General features: G+C 76.5%; 3 protein-coding genes and 1 non-coding gene across 4 annotated transcripts in view; 1 reads left to right on the forward strand and 3 right to left on the reverse strand.

Moving 5' to 3' along the window:
- Positions 1 to 1,207, reverse strand: part of PREB (prolactin regulatory element binding) — a 2,361-nt gene extending 1,154 nt beyond the window's left edge. Inside the window, exons 1-3 of the mRNA XM_075445312.1 lie at positions 1,052 to 1,207; positions 310 to 508; positions 12 to 223 (exon numbers count right to left, since the gene is read on the reverse strand). Coding sequence (XP_075301427.1) covers positions 12 to 223; positions 310 to 508; positions 1,052 to 1,186 — 546 coding nt within the window. The 5' untranslated portion in view covers positions 1,187 to 1,207. The remainder of the gene's footprint in view (positions 1 to 11; positions 224 to 309; positions 509 to 1,051) is intronic.
- A 757-nt stretch (positions 1,208 to 1,964) lies between these two features.
- Positions 1,965 to 9,437, reverse strand: SLC5A6 (solute carrier family 5 member 6). The gene is made up of 16 exons (XM_075415143.1): positions 9,346 to 9,437; positions 5,260 to 5,686; positions 4,942 to 5,007; positions 4,811 to 4,862; positions 4,641 to 4,708; positions 4,405 to 4,559; positions 4,063 to 4,203; positions 3,838 to 3,967; positions 3,659 to 3,747; positions 3,470 to 3,582; positions 3,310 to 3,377; positions 3,136 to 3,222; positions 2,829 to 3,013; positions 2,613 to 2,716; positions 2,279 to 2,397; positions 1,965 to 2,187 (listed from the first exon to the last, which is right to left on the reverse strand). Exons 2-16 carry the CDS (start codon positions 5,587 to 5,589, stop codon positions 2,050 to 2,052), a joined length of 1,845 nt encoding a protein of 614 aa, XP_075271258.1. The 5' UTR covers positions 5,590 to 5,686; positions 9,346 to 9,437; the 3' UTR covers positions 1,965 to 2,049.
- A 323-nt stretch (positions 9,438 to 9,760) lies between these two features.
- Positions 9,761 to 13,665, forward strand: ATRAID (all-trans retinoic acid induced differentiation factor). Its single transcript, XM_075415147.1, has 7 exons — positions 9,761 to 9,889; positions 10,613 to 10,743; positions 11,006 to 11,077; positions 12,943 to 13,014; positions 13,078 to 13,199; positions 13,277 to 13,377; positions 13,463 to 13,665. Exons 1-7 carry the CDS (start codon positions 9,815 to 9,817, stop codon positions 13,565 to 13,567), a joined length of 678 nt encoding a protein of 225 aa, XP_075271262.1. The 5' UTR covers positions 9,761 to 9,814; the 3' UTR covers positions 13,568 to 13,665.
- A 623-nt stretch (positions 13,666 to 14,288) lies between these two features.
- LOC142360669 (U1 spliceosomal RNA) lies at positions 14,289 to 14,452 on the reverse strand. The gene has a single exon (XR_012763282.1). It is a non-coding gene; the product is annotated as a U1 spliceosomal RNA (small nuclear RNA).
- Positions 14,453 to 14,912: the final 460 nt, after the last annotated feature.

A 14,912-nucleotide genomic window follows, 5' to 3' on the forward strand; every position in this document is an offset into this window, starting at 1 on the left:
TCCCTGCCCACCTCCCAGAGGCGCAGGAAGCCGTCTGCGCCGCCGGTGACGAGCAGCGAGCAGTCGGCGTTGAAGCGGACGGCCTTCTGCAGGGCGTCGGGGCCGAAATCCGTGCGGACGCTGCGCAGGCTCTCCACCGTCACCTCGCTCGTCTGGCTCTGCGTCTCGCCCTGCCCCGCCGCGCTGGGGCCCTTCCGCTTCCGCGGCCCCTTCTCCGCGCTGCCTGCGGCGGGGCAGACGGCAGGCGTGGGGGGTCCTGGGCCCCGCCTCGCCTCCGCAGCCCCCCCGCCCCGCGCCCCGGCAGCTCACCGTTGCGGGCGGCCGAGCCGGCCTTGCCGTCGGGGGTCCGGAGGCTGAAGCGCAGGATGTGGCAGCTGGCGTCCTGCCCCGCCGCGATGACGTCGCCGTCGCCCAGCGCCATGCTCATGGTGGCGCGGGTCTCCGTGTCGTGGGAGTGGAGCAGCGAGGCGCTCAGCCGCCCGCCGATCCGCTCCAGCTGCAGGAAGTGCTGCGGGACGGGCCGCGGCCTCAGAGCCCACCGGGTCCCGCTGCCCCCGGACCCCTGCCCCGGGACACCCCCTCCCACCCCGCCGGGGCCGCCCCGCAGCGCCCGCCGGCCCTGACCCCACCCCGCACCGGGCCTGGCCTATCCCACCGCCCCCCGGGTCAGGCCCCGCCGCCCCCCGGGTCCGGCCTCACCGCTCCCCGGGCCCGGCCTGGTCCCACCGCTCCCCGGGTCAGGCCCCGCCACCGCCCCTCGGGCCCGGTCCTGCCGCCCCCCGTGCCCGGGCCCGCCGCTCCCCGGGCCGGGCCTGGTCCCACCGCTCCCCGGGTCCGGCCTCACCGCTCCCCGGGTCAGGCCCCGCCGCCGCCCCTCGGGCCCGGTCCCGCCGCTCCCCGGGCCGGGCCTGGTCCCACCGCTCCCCGGGTCCGGCCTCACCGCTCCCCGGGCCGGGCCTGGTCCCGCCGCCCCCCGGGCCCGGTCCCGCCACCACCCCCGGGCCCGGCCCCGCCGCCACCCCCGGGCCCTGCCCGCCGCCCCGCGCCGCACCACGCCATTGCGGATGCCGGTCTTCGCGGCGCCGCCCCCGCCGGCGGTGATGGCGAGCGCCCTCCGCGGGTGCAGCCGCACGGTGTAGAGCGGGAACGGCGCCCGGTACAGCTCGGCCGGCCGCCTGGGCGCCATGGCCGCGCCGCACACGTCAGCGCGTCGCTGCGTGTCTGCGTCATCGCGCCGCCGCCACGGCCGCCCCGCCCCCAGAGCCCCGCCCCCCGGCCCTGCCTCCGCCCCGCCCCCGATCCTGCCGCCGCCACGGCCGCCCCGCCCCCTAGAGCCCCGCCCCCCGGTCCTGCCTCCGCCACAGCCGCCCCGCCCCCGCCTCCCGAGCCCCGCCCCTTCGCCCCCTCCGCACCGAGCACCGCCCCCACAGCCGCGCCCCAATTCTGCCTCGGCCGCTCCGCCTCCGCCCCCAAGTCCCGCCCCCGCCAGCACCGCCCTAGCCCCGCCCCTATAGCCTGCAGCCCCGCCCCCAGACTCTCGTCACGCCCACCCTAACCCCCTATCGCCTGATCCCCGCCCCCTTCGCCTCGGCCCCGCCCCCGCGAGCCCCGCCCCGCCCCGCTGAGAGCGGCGGTGCCGCGCGTGCCCGTCCTCGCGCGCGCAGCCCCCCGGCCCCCCCCCGAGCCCCCCCGCTGCCGGGCCCCCCGCCACGGGGAGGGCCCAGGGCCGAGGCTCCCGCTCCCGGGGGGCTCGGGGGGCCGGTCCCGGGGTCCTCCGACACCTGCGCTCCACAACCGTTTATTGGGGGGAGGCGAACACGGGGGGTCTGTGGGGGGGCCCGGCGTCCCGGGGGTGCGGGGCTGGGGGCGGGGCAAGTAAGGCACGGGGGGTGGCGCACCGGTCCGGCTCGCCCCCCTCCCCAGCCGTGGTCCCAGAGCCCCCGGGGCGGGGGGCAGGGAGGGACCCCGCCCCCCCCCCGCAGGGACCCAGCCCCTCCCGGTGACGCGGTGCCCCCCGAGCCCCCCCGACCCCCCATGCCGTGGGGGGGGTCAGAAGGAGGTCTCCTGCACGGCGTAGGCGGGGGTCCCGGCCGCGCGGATGTAGCCCTGTCCCTCCTCCTCCTCCTGCCGCCCGGGGGGGGCCAGGCCGTTGGGCACCCCGTTGCTCTTCACCACCGCGTCCGCGTCCTGCGGGGACAGAGCGGGGGCTCGGCAGGAGCGCGGGGGGGGGCGCCGCCGCGGCCCCGCTCCCCCCCACCCCGGGGTCCGGACCCCTCACCTGGGCAGGGCCCCCCCCCCAGCGGAGCCGCTGCCGGTACTTGCGGGGCAGGCAGCAGAGCAGCCGCGGCAGCACGGGGTAGATGGTGCGGGGGTCCACGGCCGCGGGCGGCGTGGGGCCTGGGGGCAGAGCAGGGGGTGAGTGGGGAGGGGGCGCGGCCGGCAGCCCCCCGCCCGCCCGCACTGACCGGTGAGCAGGGGGGGGCCGCCCGCAGCCCCCCGCCCGCCCGCACTGACCGGTGAGCAGGGGGGGGTGGCCGGCAGCCCCCCGCCCGCCCGCACTGACCGGTGAGCAGGGGGGGGCCGCCCGCAGCCCCCCGCCCGCCCGCACTGACCGGTGAGCAGGCTGACCAGGAGCCCGACGAGGATGACGGTGGTGGAGTTGTGGGCGCTGTACCACATGTAGGACAGCCGGTAGAACTTCTGCAGCCCCGTGGGGCTGGGGGGGGGGGACAGGCGTGGGTGGGGGGCACCGAGCCGTGCCCCCACACCCCCCCGTCCCGCAGCCGCAGTGCCCCGGCGCCGAGCCCCCCCTCCCCGGTCCCGCTCACCTCGGGGGGGCCGGCGTGGGGGGCAGCAGCGTGGTGCCGAGGACGGCGGTGAGGTTGGCGGCGGGGGGGAGCGCGGTGCCGTTGGCAGGGGGGGCCCCCCCGGCCCCCCCCATGCTGCTCAGCAGGGCGCCGATGCCCAACCAGAAGGCCATGGCCAAGCCCGCCAGCAGCCCCACGACGGCCCCCTGCCCGGGGGAGAGGAGGGCGCTGACCCCCGGCCGGGCTCGGGGCGCCCCAGCCCCCCAGAACCCCCCCCTCGCCCCCCGCCGCGGGGTTGAAGCCCCCGGCCGGGCGGGGGGCTGCTCACCGTGGGGTTGGCGCAGGGGAAGAACATGCCCAGGCAGAAGAGCCCCAGCAGCGGGCCCCCCACCATGCCGAAGATGCTGAAGGCGGCCTGCGGGGAGACGGCCCTGAGCGCCGGCCCCCCCGCCCGCAGCCCCCCCGCCCGCAGCCCGGGCAGGGGTCCCGCGCCCCCCCCTACCTGCAGCACGGGGCCCAGCATGGAGGAGACGTAGGCCATCCCCAGGCAGAGCAGTCCGTAACCGAGAGCTGCGCGGCGGAGCAGGACGGGGGGTCATGGCGGTGCTGGGGACCCCCACCCTGCCGCCAGCCCCCCCCCCCCACCCGCGCCCCCCCCTCACCCAGCAGCTTGGAGAGCAGCGTGACGCGCGACTCCGACAGCCCGGGGCAGTGCGGCAGCACCAGGTCCTGCATCGTCACCGTCGCCAGCGAGTTGAAGGCGGAGGAGATGGTGCTGGGGAGCAGAGGGAGCGGGAGGGGGCTCGGCCGGGCCCCCCCGCCCCGCCGCCCCGGGGGGGCCGCGCGCTCACCTCAGGCACCCGCTGAAGAGGCAGGCGACGAAGAGCCCGGGCAGCCCCGGCAGGTCCCGCAGCACGTCCATCACGAAGTACAGCACCAGCTGCGGCAGCGGGGTCAGCGCCGCGGGCGGGGGGCAGCGGGGTCAGCCCCGCGCGCTGCGGGACCTGGGGGGGGGGTCGCGGCCGCCCACCTGGTCGGAGGAGCCGGGGCGATGGGTGGCCGCGAGCGGGTGCTCGCGGTCGTAGGCGAACATGACGAGGCCGGTGAGGCAGCTGAGGCAGAGGACGATCTGCTGGCAGGGGAAGACGGCGTAGCAGGAGCTGCGGGCGCCGCGCGGGCGTCAGAGGCGCGGGGGGGCGGCGGGGGGGCCCACCCCGGCCGCGGGACCCCCCCACCCCCCCCGGGCCCCACTCACAGCTTGGCCTCCCGCTCGCTGCGGGCGCTGAGGTAGCGCTGGACCTGCGCCTGGTTCACGCCGTACAGCGACAGCATCATGAAGACTCCCCCCACCGCCAGCGTCCAGAACGTGTGCCGCTCGAAGGGGTCGGGGTCCAGGCTGCCGGCGCGCCGGCGGGGGGGGTCACCGCACCGCGTCCCCACCGTGCCCCGCCGCGCGGGACGGGGGTGGCAGGAGAACCCCCCCCCCCGCCCGCGCTGGGGTCCCTGTCCCCCCCGCCCGGTCCCTCCCCAGCCACGCCGCCGCGTGGGGTGCGGGGTGCGGGGCGCGGGGCGCGGGGTGCGGGGCGCAGGCACTCACTCGATGCCGGAGATCCTGCCCTCGCGCTCGGCCAGGCGCCAGACGCGCCCCATGCCGCCGACGCGCCGGGCGCCCACCACGATGACGGCCACCTGCCCCGCCAGCATCACCAGCGTCTGGAAGACGTCGGTCCAGATGACGGCCTTCAGCCCGCCCTGCGGAGGCACACGGCGCCCGTCAGCGCGGGGGGCTCGCGGGGGGCTCGCGGGGGGCACCCCGCGGCGGGGGGCACTCACCAGCGTGGTGTACAGCGTGCAGACCAGCCCCATGGTGAGCACCGCGCTCCAGAGGTCAAAGCCCGTCACTGGAAGCGGCGGGGGCCGTTAGCGGGGAGGGGGCGGCGGACCCCCACGCAGAACCGGGGGGCTCCCGGCATCGCCCCCCGCCCGCTCCCGTGCCCCCTTACCTGCGTTGAGGGCCAGCGCGGGCGCGTAGAGAACCACCCCCATGTAGATGACCTGCGGGGAGAGCAGCGCTGCAGGGGTGCCTGGCCCCCGGCCCCCCACCCCCAGGCCCCCCGCCCCCCGCCCCCCTCACCATCTGGAAGATGAAGGTGACGGTGCCGAAGACCCTCACCGTCTTGTTGAAGCGCAGCTCCAGGTACTGCGGGGGAGAGGGGTCAGGGTGCCGTCCCGCCCGGGCGGGGGGTCCCAGGCGGCGGGGATGTCCCCCGTGTCCCCCCCCCCGGCAGCGGGGAAGCGGAGGGGGGTGGGCAGCCCGGCGCCCCATCTCCCAGGGCCGGCGCGGTGCCCGGGGCGGGGGAGCGGGACCAGCCAGGCGAGACCCCCCCGGTCTGTGGGGCACCGGGACGGGGACACAGGGCAGGGGGCTCCGCGCACCCCCCGCCCCGCTCACCTCGTAGGCGCTGGTGATGCGCAGGCGGTAGAAGACGGGGATGAAGACGTGGGCCGGGATGAGCAGCCCCAGCAGGTAGGAGCAGCCCAGGAACCAGTACTCGGTGCCGAAGCGGAAGACCTCGGCCGGCACGCCGAGGACGGCCACGGCCGACTGGAAGGTGGCCAGCAGCGAGAGCGCGACGGGCAGGCAGGCCATGCTGCGGCCGGCCAGCAGGAACTCCTGCGGCGTGCGCTGCCGCTGCCCGCTCAGCGCGTAGAACAGCCCCACGCCCGACGACAGCACCAGCAGCCCCGCGAAGATGCTGTAGTCGATCGCCGTGAACTCCATGGCGAGCGTCCCCCGCCGTCACCCCGTCGTCGCCGCCGCGCCGGCCTCATGGGCACGCCGGGCTCCGGCGCCGCGTCCTGGCCCGCATCGCCCGCAGCTGCCGGGGCACGGGCGGGCGTCAGCGCTGGGCGCCGCGGGGACCTTCGCTCGCGCCGCGCGCTCAGCCCCAAGGACGCGGCGCGGGGGGGCCGGGCCCCTTAACCCTTCTCCTCCTTCCTCCTCCTCCTCCTCCTCCTCCCCCCTCGGGGCTGGGCTCGGCTCGACGGCGCCCACCCCCCCCCCCCCGCACCCGCCACCCCCGCCAAGGGAAACCGGTGCCGCTGCCAGGGAGCTGCAACCACGGACCCACCCGGGAGCGGCCGCGCCGGCCGTGCCGCCCCGCCAAGCACGGCCGCACCGGCCCCCGGTGCCAAAGCCAGCGCGACCCCGCTGCCCCGGCGCAGGACAGCCCCGCCAAGCCCAGCAGAACCAGTCCTGAGTTGCCAAACCCAACATGATCCAATGGTCCCAGCGCAGGACAGCCCCGCCAACCCCGGCAGAACCAGTCCCGCCGAGCCAAACCCAACACGACCCCGCTGTCCCGGCGCAGGACAGCCCCGCCAAGTCCAGAAGAACCAGTCCCGCCGAGCCAAACCCAACACCACCACCCCCAGTGCTGGAGAGCCCCATGAAGTCCAGCAGCACCAGTGCTGCCGAGCCAAACCCAACATGATCCACTGGTCCCAGCGCAGGACAGCCCGATCAACCCCAGCAGAACCGGCCCAAGCTGCCAACCCAACATGACCCTGCTGTCCTGGCACAGGACAACCCCACCAAGCCCAGCAGAACCGGCCCCACGCTGCCAAACCCAACACGACCCCGCTGTCCTGGTGCAGGACAGCCCCACCAACCCCGGCAGAACCAGTCCTGAGTTGCCAAACCCAGCAGCACCGCCCCCGGTGCTGGAGAGCACCACCAACCCCAGCAGAACCAGTCCCGCCGAGCCAAACCTAACACCACCACCCCCAGTGCTGGAGAGCCCCATGAAGTCCAGCAGCACCAGTGCTGCCGAGCCAAACCCAACACAATCCAATGGTCCCAGCGCAGGACAGACCGACCAACCCCAGCAGAACCCGCCCCACGCTGCCAAACCCAACACGACCCCGCTGTCCCGGTGCAGGACAGCCCCGCCAAGCCCAGCAGAACCAGTCCTGAGTTGCTAAACCCAACACCACCGCCCCCGGTGCTGGAGAGCACCACCAAGCCCAGCAGAACCAGTCCCGCCGAGCCAAACCCAACACCACCACCCCCAGTGCTGGAGAGCCCCATGAAGTCCAGCAGCACCAGTGCTGCTGAGCCAAACCCAGCATGATCCACTGGTCCCAGTGCAGGACAGCCCCACCAACCCCAGCAGAACCCGCCCCACTTCGCCAAACCCAACACGACCCCGCTGTCCCGGCGCAGGACAGCCCCGCCAAGCCCAGCAGAACCAGTCCTGAGTTGCTAAACCCAACACCACCGCCCCCGGTGCTGGAGAGCACCACCAACCCCAGCAGAACCAGTCCCGCCGAGCCAAACCCAACACCACCACCCCCAGTGCTGGAGAGCCCCATGAAGTCCAGCAGCACCAGTGCTGCCGAGCCAAACCCAACATGATCCACTGGTCCCAGCGCAGGACAGCCCCACCAACCCAGCAGAACCCGCCCCAAGCTGCCAAACCCAACATGACCCTGCTGTCCTGGCACAGGACAACCCCACCAAGCCCAGCAGAACCGGCCCCACGCTGCCAAACCCAACACGACCCCGCTGTCCCGGTGCAGGACAGCCCCACCAACCCCGGCAGAACCAGTCCCGCCGAGCCAAACTCAACACCCCCACCCCCGGTGCCCAACGGCCCCGCCAAGCCCGGCAGCACCGGTCCTGCCGAGCCAAACCCAAGAGGACCCAACCGCCCCGGCCTCAGCCCCCACCGCCCCGGCCCCGGCACCAGCCCCCGCCGCAGCCCACCCAGCAGCCCCCGGCCCGGCAGGACCCGCGGCGGGGGCTGGGGAGGGCAGCGGGGTCCCGTCTGTGCCGGAGAGCCCCAGCACCCCCGCTCAGCCGAGCAGGGCCCGGGCAGGGCGAGCCCCCCCGCACCCCGACCCTGTGCCCCCAGACCCCGCGGGGTGGGAGGGGGCAGCAGCAGAGCCCCCCACCCCCACCACCGGTGGGCAGGGGGCTGCGGGGAGCAGGGCGGGGGTGCGGGGGTCCCCATGCCGTGGCAGCAGGGGTGTGGGGTGCGGGGGTCCCCATGCTGTAGCAGCAGGGGGTGCAGGGGTCCCCATGCCGTGGCAGCAGGGGGGTGGGGTGCGGGGGTCCCCATGCCGTGGCAGCAGGGGGTGCGGGGGTCCCCATGCCGTGGCAGCAGGGGGGGTGGGGTGCGGGGGTCCCCATGCCGTGGCAGCAGGGGGGGTGGGATGTGGGGGTCCCCATGCCGTGGCAGCACGGGGTGCGGGGGTCCCCATGCCGTGGCAGCAGGGGGGGTGGGATGTGGGGGTCCCCATGCCGTGGCAGCAAGGGGTGCGGGGTGCGGGGGGGTCCCATGCCAAGGCAGCAGGGGGTGCGGGGGTCCCCATGCCGTGGCAGCAGGGGGGTGGGGTGCGGGGGTCCCCATGCCGTAGCAGCAGGGGGTGCGGGGGTCCCCATGCCGTGGCAGCAGGGGGGTGGGGTGCGGGGGTCCCCATGCCGTGGCAGCAGGGGGGGTGGGGTGTGGGGGTGCCCTATGCCAAGGCAGCGGGGGGGGCGGGGTGCGGGGGTCTGGCGCGGCGCCCGCCCTGCTCCCGCGCGATGCCTGCCCGGGCGTGCCGGGGGGGATTAGCCCGGGCCCCGCGGGCACCGGGACAGCGGGGGAGGGGGGGGGGATGGGGGGGGAGGGGGGGCGGGGCCGGCTCGCGCTGCCGGGCAAGGTCCAAGGTCACTTCGCCGCATTCCGCCGCGGAGGCTCAGCCTCCCCCACCCCCCGTCCCCCGCCCCCCAAGGTCCGGCAGCCCCGGGGGCCCCTCGGTGACCCTGAGCCCCCCCCGCCCCGAGCCGCGGCGGTCCCGGCCCAAGGCCCCGCTCCCGGAGACCGGCCCGAGGCCGCCGCCTCCCCCGCCGTCCCCGCGCCCCCCCCCCGCCTTTGCCCGTCCTCGTACCCCCGGGGCTGACCCCGAGCCACGGCCCCCCCCCTTCCCCGCGACCCTCTCGCCACTGTCCCCCGGGACCCTCGAGCCCCCCCACCCGCCGCTGTCCCCCGGTGATATCCGAGCCCCCCCTTCCCCGCCGCTGTCCCCGGGACCCCCGAGCCCTCCCCCCGCCGCTGTCCCGCGGGGCCCCTCGGTGACCCCCGAGCCCCCCCCCCTCGCCGTTGTCCCCCGGTGACCCCCGAGCCCACCCCCGCCGCTGTCCCCGGGACCCCCGAGCCCTCCCCCCGCCGCTGTCCCGCGGGGCCCCTCAGTGACCCCCGAGCCCCCCCCCTCGCCGTTGTCCCCCGGTGACCCCCGAGCCCACCCCCGCCGCTGTTCCCGGGACCCCCGAGCCCCCACCCGCCGCTGTCCCCCGGGACCCCCGAGCCCCCACCCGCCGCTGTCCCCCGGTGACCCCCGAGCCCCCTCCCCGCCGCTGCCCCGGACCCCCGAGCCCCCCCCCGCCGCTGCCCCCGGTGACCCCCGAGCCCCGCCCTCCCCGCCGCTGCCCCCGGGACCCCCCGGTGCCGGGGGGGGGGGCGGCGCCGTGACCCCGGGCCCGGCGCGCACTCACCGGCGGCGCGCGGCAGAGCTGCCCCACGTGCCGCCCTCCCCACCGATGGCGCGCGCCGTGATGGCGTCAGCGGCCGCCACCGCCCCGGGATGGGGGGGGGGGGGAGTGGAACCGGGGGGGGGCGGCGGCCCACGTGGGGCCGGCGGTGCCGCCCCCGCCCCCGCCGCGCTCCGCTGCCCCGGGCCGGGTCACCGCGCCCCGGCGGGGCCTCGCCGCGGGGCCAGGGAGCGCCGGGCCCCGGGGGGGGTGGGCGGGGGGCACGGTCCCGCCCCGCCCCGCTCCGGGGCCCCCTGCCCGGGGGAGCGCCGGGGCCGGGCCGGGGGGGGGGGCCCGGGGAGCCTCGATCCGCTCCGTTCCCTCGGGGCTCCCCGCCGGGCCGCCAGGGGGCGCCCTCGCAGTGGGCGTGTCCCGCGGGGCGGGGCCGGAAGAGCCCTGGGGGGGCAGGGGGTGCCCCGGCGCCGAGGGGGCCATGGGCGCCTTCCTCCTCCTCCTCCTCCTCCACCACCTCCTCCTCCCGCTGCCCCGGGCCGCCGGCGGCGCGGCGGTGAGCGGGGGGGCGGGGGTGGCCGGGTCGGGGGGTGCCGGGGGGCGGGGGTGCCGGGGGTGGCCTGGGTCGGGGGGCTCAGGGAATCGGGGGGTGTCGGAGGGTGTCGGGGGGTGCCGGGGATGGGGGGGCTCCGGGGGCCTGGGGGTCGGGGGGTGCCCGGGTCGGGGGGTGCCCGGGGGATGCCTGGATCGGGGGGGCTCCGGGTGTCGGGGGGTGCCGGAGGTCGGGGGGCTCCGGGAGCCGGGGGGTGCCCAGGTCGGGGGGCTCTGGGAGCCTGGGGGTGCCCGGATCAGGGGGTGCCCAGGTCGGGGGGCTCCAGGAGCCGGGGGGTGCCGGGGGTCGGGGGTGCCGGGAGTGGCCTGGGTCGGGGGGCTCAGGGAATCGGGGGGTGTCGGAGAGTGTCGGGGGGTGCCGGGGGTCGGGGGGCTCCGGGAGCCGGGGGGTGTCCGGATCGGGGGTCTCCGGGAGTCGGGGGGTGCCCGGGTCGGGGGGTGCCCAGGGGGTGCCTGGATCGGGGGGGTTCCGGGTGTCGGGGGGTGCCGGGGGTCGGGGGGCTCCAGGAGCCGGGGGGTGCCCAGGTCGGGGGGCTCTGGGAGCCTGGGGGTGCCCGGATCAGGGGGTGCCCAGGTCGGGGGGGCTCCAGGAGCCTGGGGGTGCCGGCGGTCGGGGGGCTCTGGGAGCCTGGGGGTGCCCGCGCCCCGCCGAACCCCCCCGCCCCAGGTGTGCGGGCGCTGCCCGGGGCCGCTGCGGAACGGCTCCGTCGTGGCCCGGTTCTGCGCGTCCCGGCCCGGCACCGAGAGCGACGGCCGCTGCTGCCGGGAACGGGGCGCCCGCCCGGAGAGACTGCTGGGGTACGGGGGGCGCGGGGGGGTGCGGGGGGCAGGGATGCATGGGCTGGGTGCCAGGCGGGCGTCACCGGCGGGTGCTGAGGGGGGGGGCACAGAGGGTCTCGGGGGGCTGCCTGGGTGGGGGGTGCTTGAGGTGGGTGCGGGAGGGGACCTAGAGTGGGGGTGGCGGGGTGGGTGTTGGGGGCCACATGGGGGTCTGGGGAATGGGGGGGGCAGCGCCCCTGGCACCGCTGCCCCCCATCCCCCAGCTGCTGCCCCTTCCCAGGCTGGACCTGAGCAACTGCTCCCTGCGCAGCCTCCCCCCGGGGCTGGCTGAGGCCACCGCCGCCATCGTCCTGTGAGTCCCCCCGCTCCCCGCGAGCGGCTGCGCTCTGGTGGGACCCCCCCAGGCCCCCGCAGCGCAGCCCGGCTCGCTGCTCCCCATCCCTCATCCCCATGTCCCCCCCATACCCCATGTCCCCCCAGGACCCCACACCCCGCTGTCTCCCCTGTACCCCGCTGCCCCCCCACACCCCCCTGTCCCCCCCACACCCCGCTGCCCCCATGTCTCCCTGGCACCCTGCTGTCCCCGCCTGGCACCCCACTGTCCCCCCCACATCCTGCTGTCCTCAGGCCCCTGGCACCCCATGTCCCCCTGTCCCCCCCATACCCCATGTCCCCCCCGCACCCCGCTGTCCCCCTGCACCCCACTACCCATCGCGTTCAAACAGCCCTGGCAGTCGGGGGGAGGCCCCACCGACGGGGCAGCCTCCCCTCCGGCCGGGTCGGAGCGCGGAGCAGACCCCCCCGGGGAGCTCGGTCGTGGCCGTGGAGGGCAGGGAGGGGGTGTGGGACAGCCAGCGTGGCTTCGCCGAGGGCAGATTGCGCCTGACCCGCCTGGCGGCCTTGTGCAATGGCGGCAGCGTGGTGGTGGGCAGGGAGGAGCGGCTGGTGTCCGTCTCGGAAGGCCTTTGGCACGGCCGCGCGGTGCCCTTGTCGCGGGGTGGGAGAGGGTTGGGGGATGGGCTGTTCCGTGAGCGGCAGCCAGCAAACGGCTCGGTGTCCCGGTGGAGATCAGGGACTGGTGGGGTCCCTCGGGGGGTCCGCGGTGGGACCGGCACTGCTCAATGCCCGCGTTAACGGCGGAGCGGGAGCGGGCGCGCCCTCGGCAGCTCTGCGGGTGGCACCGACCGGGGTTCGCTGGAGCGAAGGGCTGGCGTCCCCGGGGACCTGGGCAGGGGAGCGGGCACGTGTGAACCTCACAAGGTTCGGCAAGGCCGGGGGCAGGGTCCTGCAGCTGGCTCAGGGCAGCCCCGGCGTGAACACAGGCTGGGGGTGCGGGGATGGAGAGCAGCCCTGCCCAGAAGGGCTTGGGGGGTGAGAAGCCAGCCATGACCCAGCAGCGTGCGCTGGCAGCCCCGAAGGCCAGTCGTGCCCTGGGCTGCATCCCCAGCAGCGTGGGCACAGGGTGAGGGGGGGGATTCTGCCCCTCTGCCCCGCTCTGCTGAGACCCCCCCAGAGTCCTGCGTCCAGCTCTGGAGCCCTCAGCACAGGACAGAGCTGGAGCTGTGGGAGCGGGGCCAGAGGAGGCCCCAGCCATGACCCGAGGGCTGGAACCCCTCTGCTGGGAGGAAAGGCTGGGAGAGCTGGGGCTGGGCAGCCTGGGGAGGAGAAGGCTGCGGGGAGACCTTACTGTGGTCCTTCAAAATGTGAGAAGCGCTGGTAAGAAAGCTGGGGACAGGCTTTTGAGCAGGGCTTGCAGTGACAGGACAAGGGGTGATGGTCTTAAAAAGGTAGATTTGGACTGGATGTAAGGAGAAAAGTTTTTACTCTGAGAGCGGTGAGGCCCTGGCCCAGGTTACCCAGAGAAGCTGTGGCTGCCCCCTCCCTGGCAGGGTTCAAGGCCAGGCTGGACGGGGCTCTGAGCACCCTGGGCTGGTGGAAGGGGTCCCTGCCCATGGTGGGGGGGTTGGAACTGGGTGTTCCAACCCAGACCACTCTGAGACCCTCTGACGCCATCCCAGAGGTACCTTGTCACTTCCCTGGGGCCCGTGTCGCTGCTGGGGAGCAGCTTGGCCCCGGGCAGCGACATGGCGCAGAGCAGGGACCCCCACCCTGTTCCACAGCCCTTGCCCACCCTGCACCGGGGCCCCCTGGGGCCGTTTGTGGGCACCCGGGGCAGCGGCAGGCGGGGGGTCCATGGCACCTGGTGTCTGTTTGCAGGGACCTGACCGAGAACCCCCTGGCACCCTTCCCCGACGGCTCCTTCCTGGGCTTCACCCAGCTGCAGCGGCTGTGAGTGCCGGGGCGGGGGGCGCGGGGGCCGCGGCGGCGCCGGTGCTGAGCTCCGCTCCGCAGCGCGGTGCCGCCGGCGTTGGGGTGCCCGGGTGGGAGCAGCGCCTGGGAGGAGGTGACGACGCGCGGGAGCAGCCGGCTCTGCCAGGGCCAGAGGAACCCCTGCAACGGCTCCGGGGAGCTCGGTACGGCGGGGCCGGGGGGGCTGGCGGGCGGGGGCTGGCCCTGGCCCGGCACCGTGACCCCCGGCTCTGCTCCCCAGCCTGGCTGTGCCCTGAGAACGCTGCCTGTGTCCCGGACGGCCCCGGCCTCGTCCAGTGCCTCTGCGACGGCCCCTTCCACGGCTACAAGTGCCTGCGCGAGGTGAGCGCCCGCGGGACAGGACCCGCTCTCCGAGTGCCCCCCGGCCGCAGCCGGCGCAGCGCTGGTCACTGCCGCTTCCTCGCAGGGCACGTTCCCCGCGCCGCTCTTCTGCGGGGTCCTGGGAGCCGTCACCCTGGCCCTGGCCCTCCTGCTGTGGGGCACCCAGCGACGGAAAGCCAAGGCGTCCTGAGCGGGGGGGCCGGTGCCGCTGCTGAGCCCCGGGGGCTCCGTGCCCCGGGGTTCGCTTGCTGCGTGCGGGCTGGGGAGGAATAAAGCCTGAGCAGCCTCGCCGTGTGTCTCCCGCTCCCTCCCGGGGCAGCCGCAGTGGGGGGGGGGGGGGGGGGCGGTGCGGGACCCCCCAGGCCGCTTTGGGGAGCTGGAGTGCGGGACTGGGGGTGCCGCAATCACACCCCGCGCTGCTCTCGGACCCCAGGCTGTGTCGGGGCCATGGCAGCAGCGGGACCGGGGCGCTGCGGGAGGGGGCGGGGCCGTGCGGGTCTGCGGTCCCGCTCCCCCCTGGCCTGGGCTGCGGCAAGGACAGAGCTGGACGCGACGGCGACCGGGCGGTGGGGCCCGCCCGACGCACTGCGGGGCTCTTGCGGTGCCGTTAGCGGCGGGGCTGGGCTGGGCCCGTTGCGGGGAGGCCCGGCCGTGGGTCCCCGGACCGGGGAGGGTCGCGGCGGCCGCGGGGTGCGGATGGAGGAGGCCACGGAGCGCGGGAGCCACCACGGACAGCGCTGCACTGAGGCCCCTCGGCCCCCCCGCGCGGGGCCTGCACCGCTCCCCGACTGCGGGCGCTTGCCCGGAGGAAAGGGGCTCGACATGAACAGAGCGAATCGGACTCCAGCATTGCCAACACCAATAGCGATGCTTACTACATGAACCGCTTCTGCTTTTCCGAACCATGAAATCAGGGGAGAGCGCGAACGCAGTCCCCCACTACCACAAATTATGCAGTCGAGTTTCCCGCATTTGGGGAAATCGCAGGGGTCAGCACACCCGGAGTGCAAGGGATGAGCCTCGCCCTGGGAAAACCACCTGCCTGATCATGGTGTCTCCCCTGCCAGGTAAGTATGCCCCCACCTCCGCACCCACCGCTCCCCACCCACCGCCGCAAACACACAACACGCGGACACCCCCGACACCGCACCCGACACCCACACGCCCGCACGCCGCCTCCTCCGCACCACGCTCGGCTGCCGCCCGCGCCCACGCACCGCCCGCACCACGCCTGCGGCCGGCGTGGTCCCCGCGAGAGGGTTCCCGTCGTGCCTGGCGGCGCCTCATCTGCATGGCCCCGCCTCAGTCTCGCCAGACTCCACCTCTGTCATCTCGGAGCGGCTCTGCCGGCAGCTGCGCGATCTGCATGGCCCCGCCCCCAGGCCCCGCCTTCCCGGCCCCGCCCCCCCGGCTCAGCCATTGCTCCTTACGGCCCCCAGACCCTGCTGCCGGGCCGGGCTGCTCCCGCGCTGGGGCCGGGGGTCCGGCACCGTCAGTCACAGGAGCTGAGGCTCTGGAGCGCATCGAGGACCTCA

Source organism: Opisthocomus hoazin, chromosome 2 (assembly GCF_030867145.1).
Source record: "Opisthocomus hoazin isolate bOpiHoa1 chromosome 2, bOpiHoa1.hap1, whole genome shotgun sequence".
Lineage (NCBI taxonomy): Eukaryota > Metazoa > Chordata > Aves > Opisthocomiformes > Opisthocomidae > Opisthocomus > Opisthocomus hoazin.

Excerpts from the sequence above, each read along its gene's own strand:
- SLC5A6 (XM_075415143.1), bottom strand. The coding sequence starts at position 5,589 with ATGGAGTTCACGGCGATCGACTACAGCATCTTCGCGGGGCTGCTGGTG. Across the intron at positions 2,398-2,612 it reads CCTGGTCAGCCTGCTCACCG|GCCCCACGCCGCCCGCGGCC; the intron begins GTCAGTGCGGGC and ends CTCTGCCCCCAG. Across the intron at positions 2,188-2,278 it reads GGGGGGGGGGCCCTGCCCAG|GACGCGGACGCGGTGGTGAA; the intron begins GTGAGGGGTCCG and ends CTGTCCCCGCAG.
- ATRAID (XM_075415147.1), top strand. The coding sequence starts at position 9,815 with ATGGGCGCCTTCCTCCTCCTCCTCCTCCTCCACCACCTCCTCCTCCCG. Across the intron at positions 11,078-12,942 it reads GCCACCGCCGCCATCGTCCT|GGACCTGACCGAGAACCCCC; the intron begins GTGAGTCCCCCC and ends GTCTGTTTGCAG. Across the intron at positions 13,015-13,077 it reads TTCACCCAGCTGCAGCGGCT|CGCGGTGCCGCCGGCGTTGG; the intron begins GTGAGTGCCGGG and ends TCCGCTCCGCAG.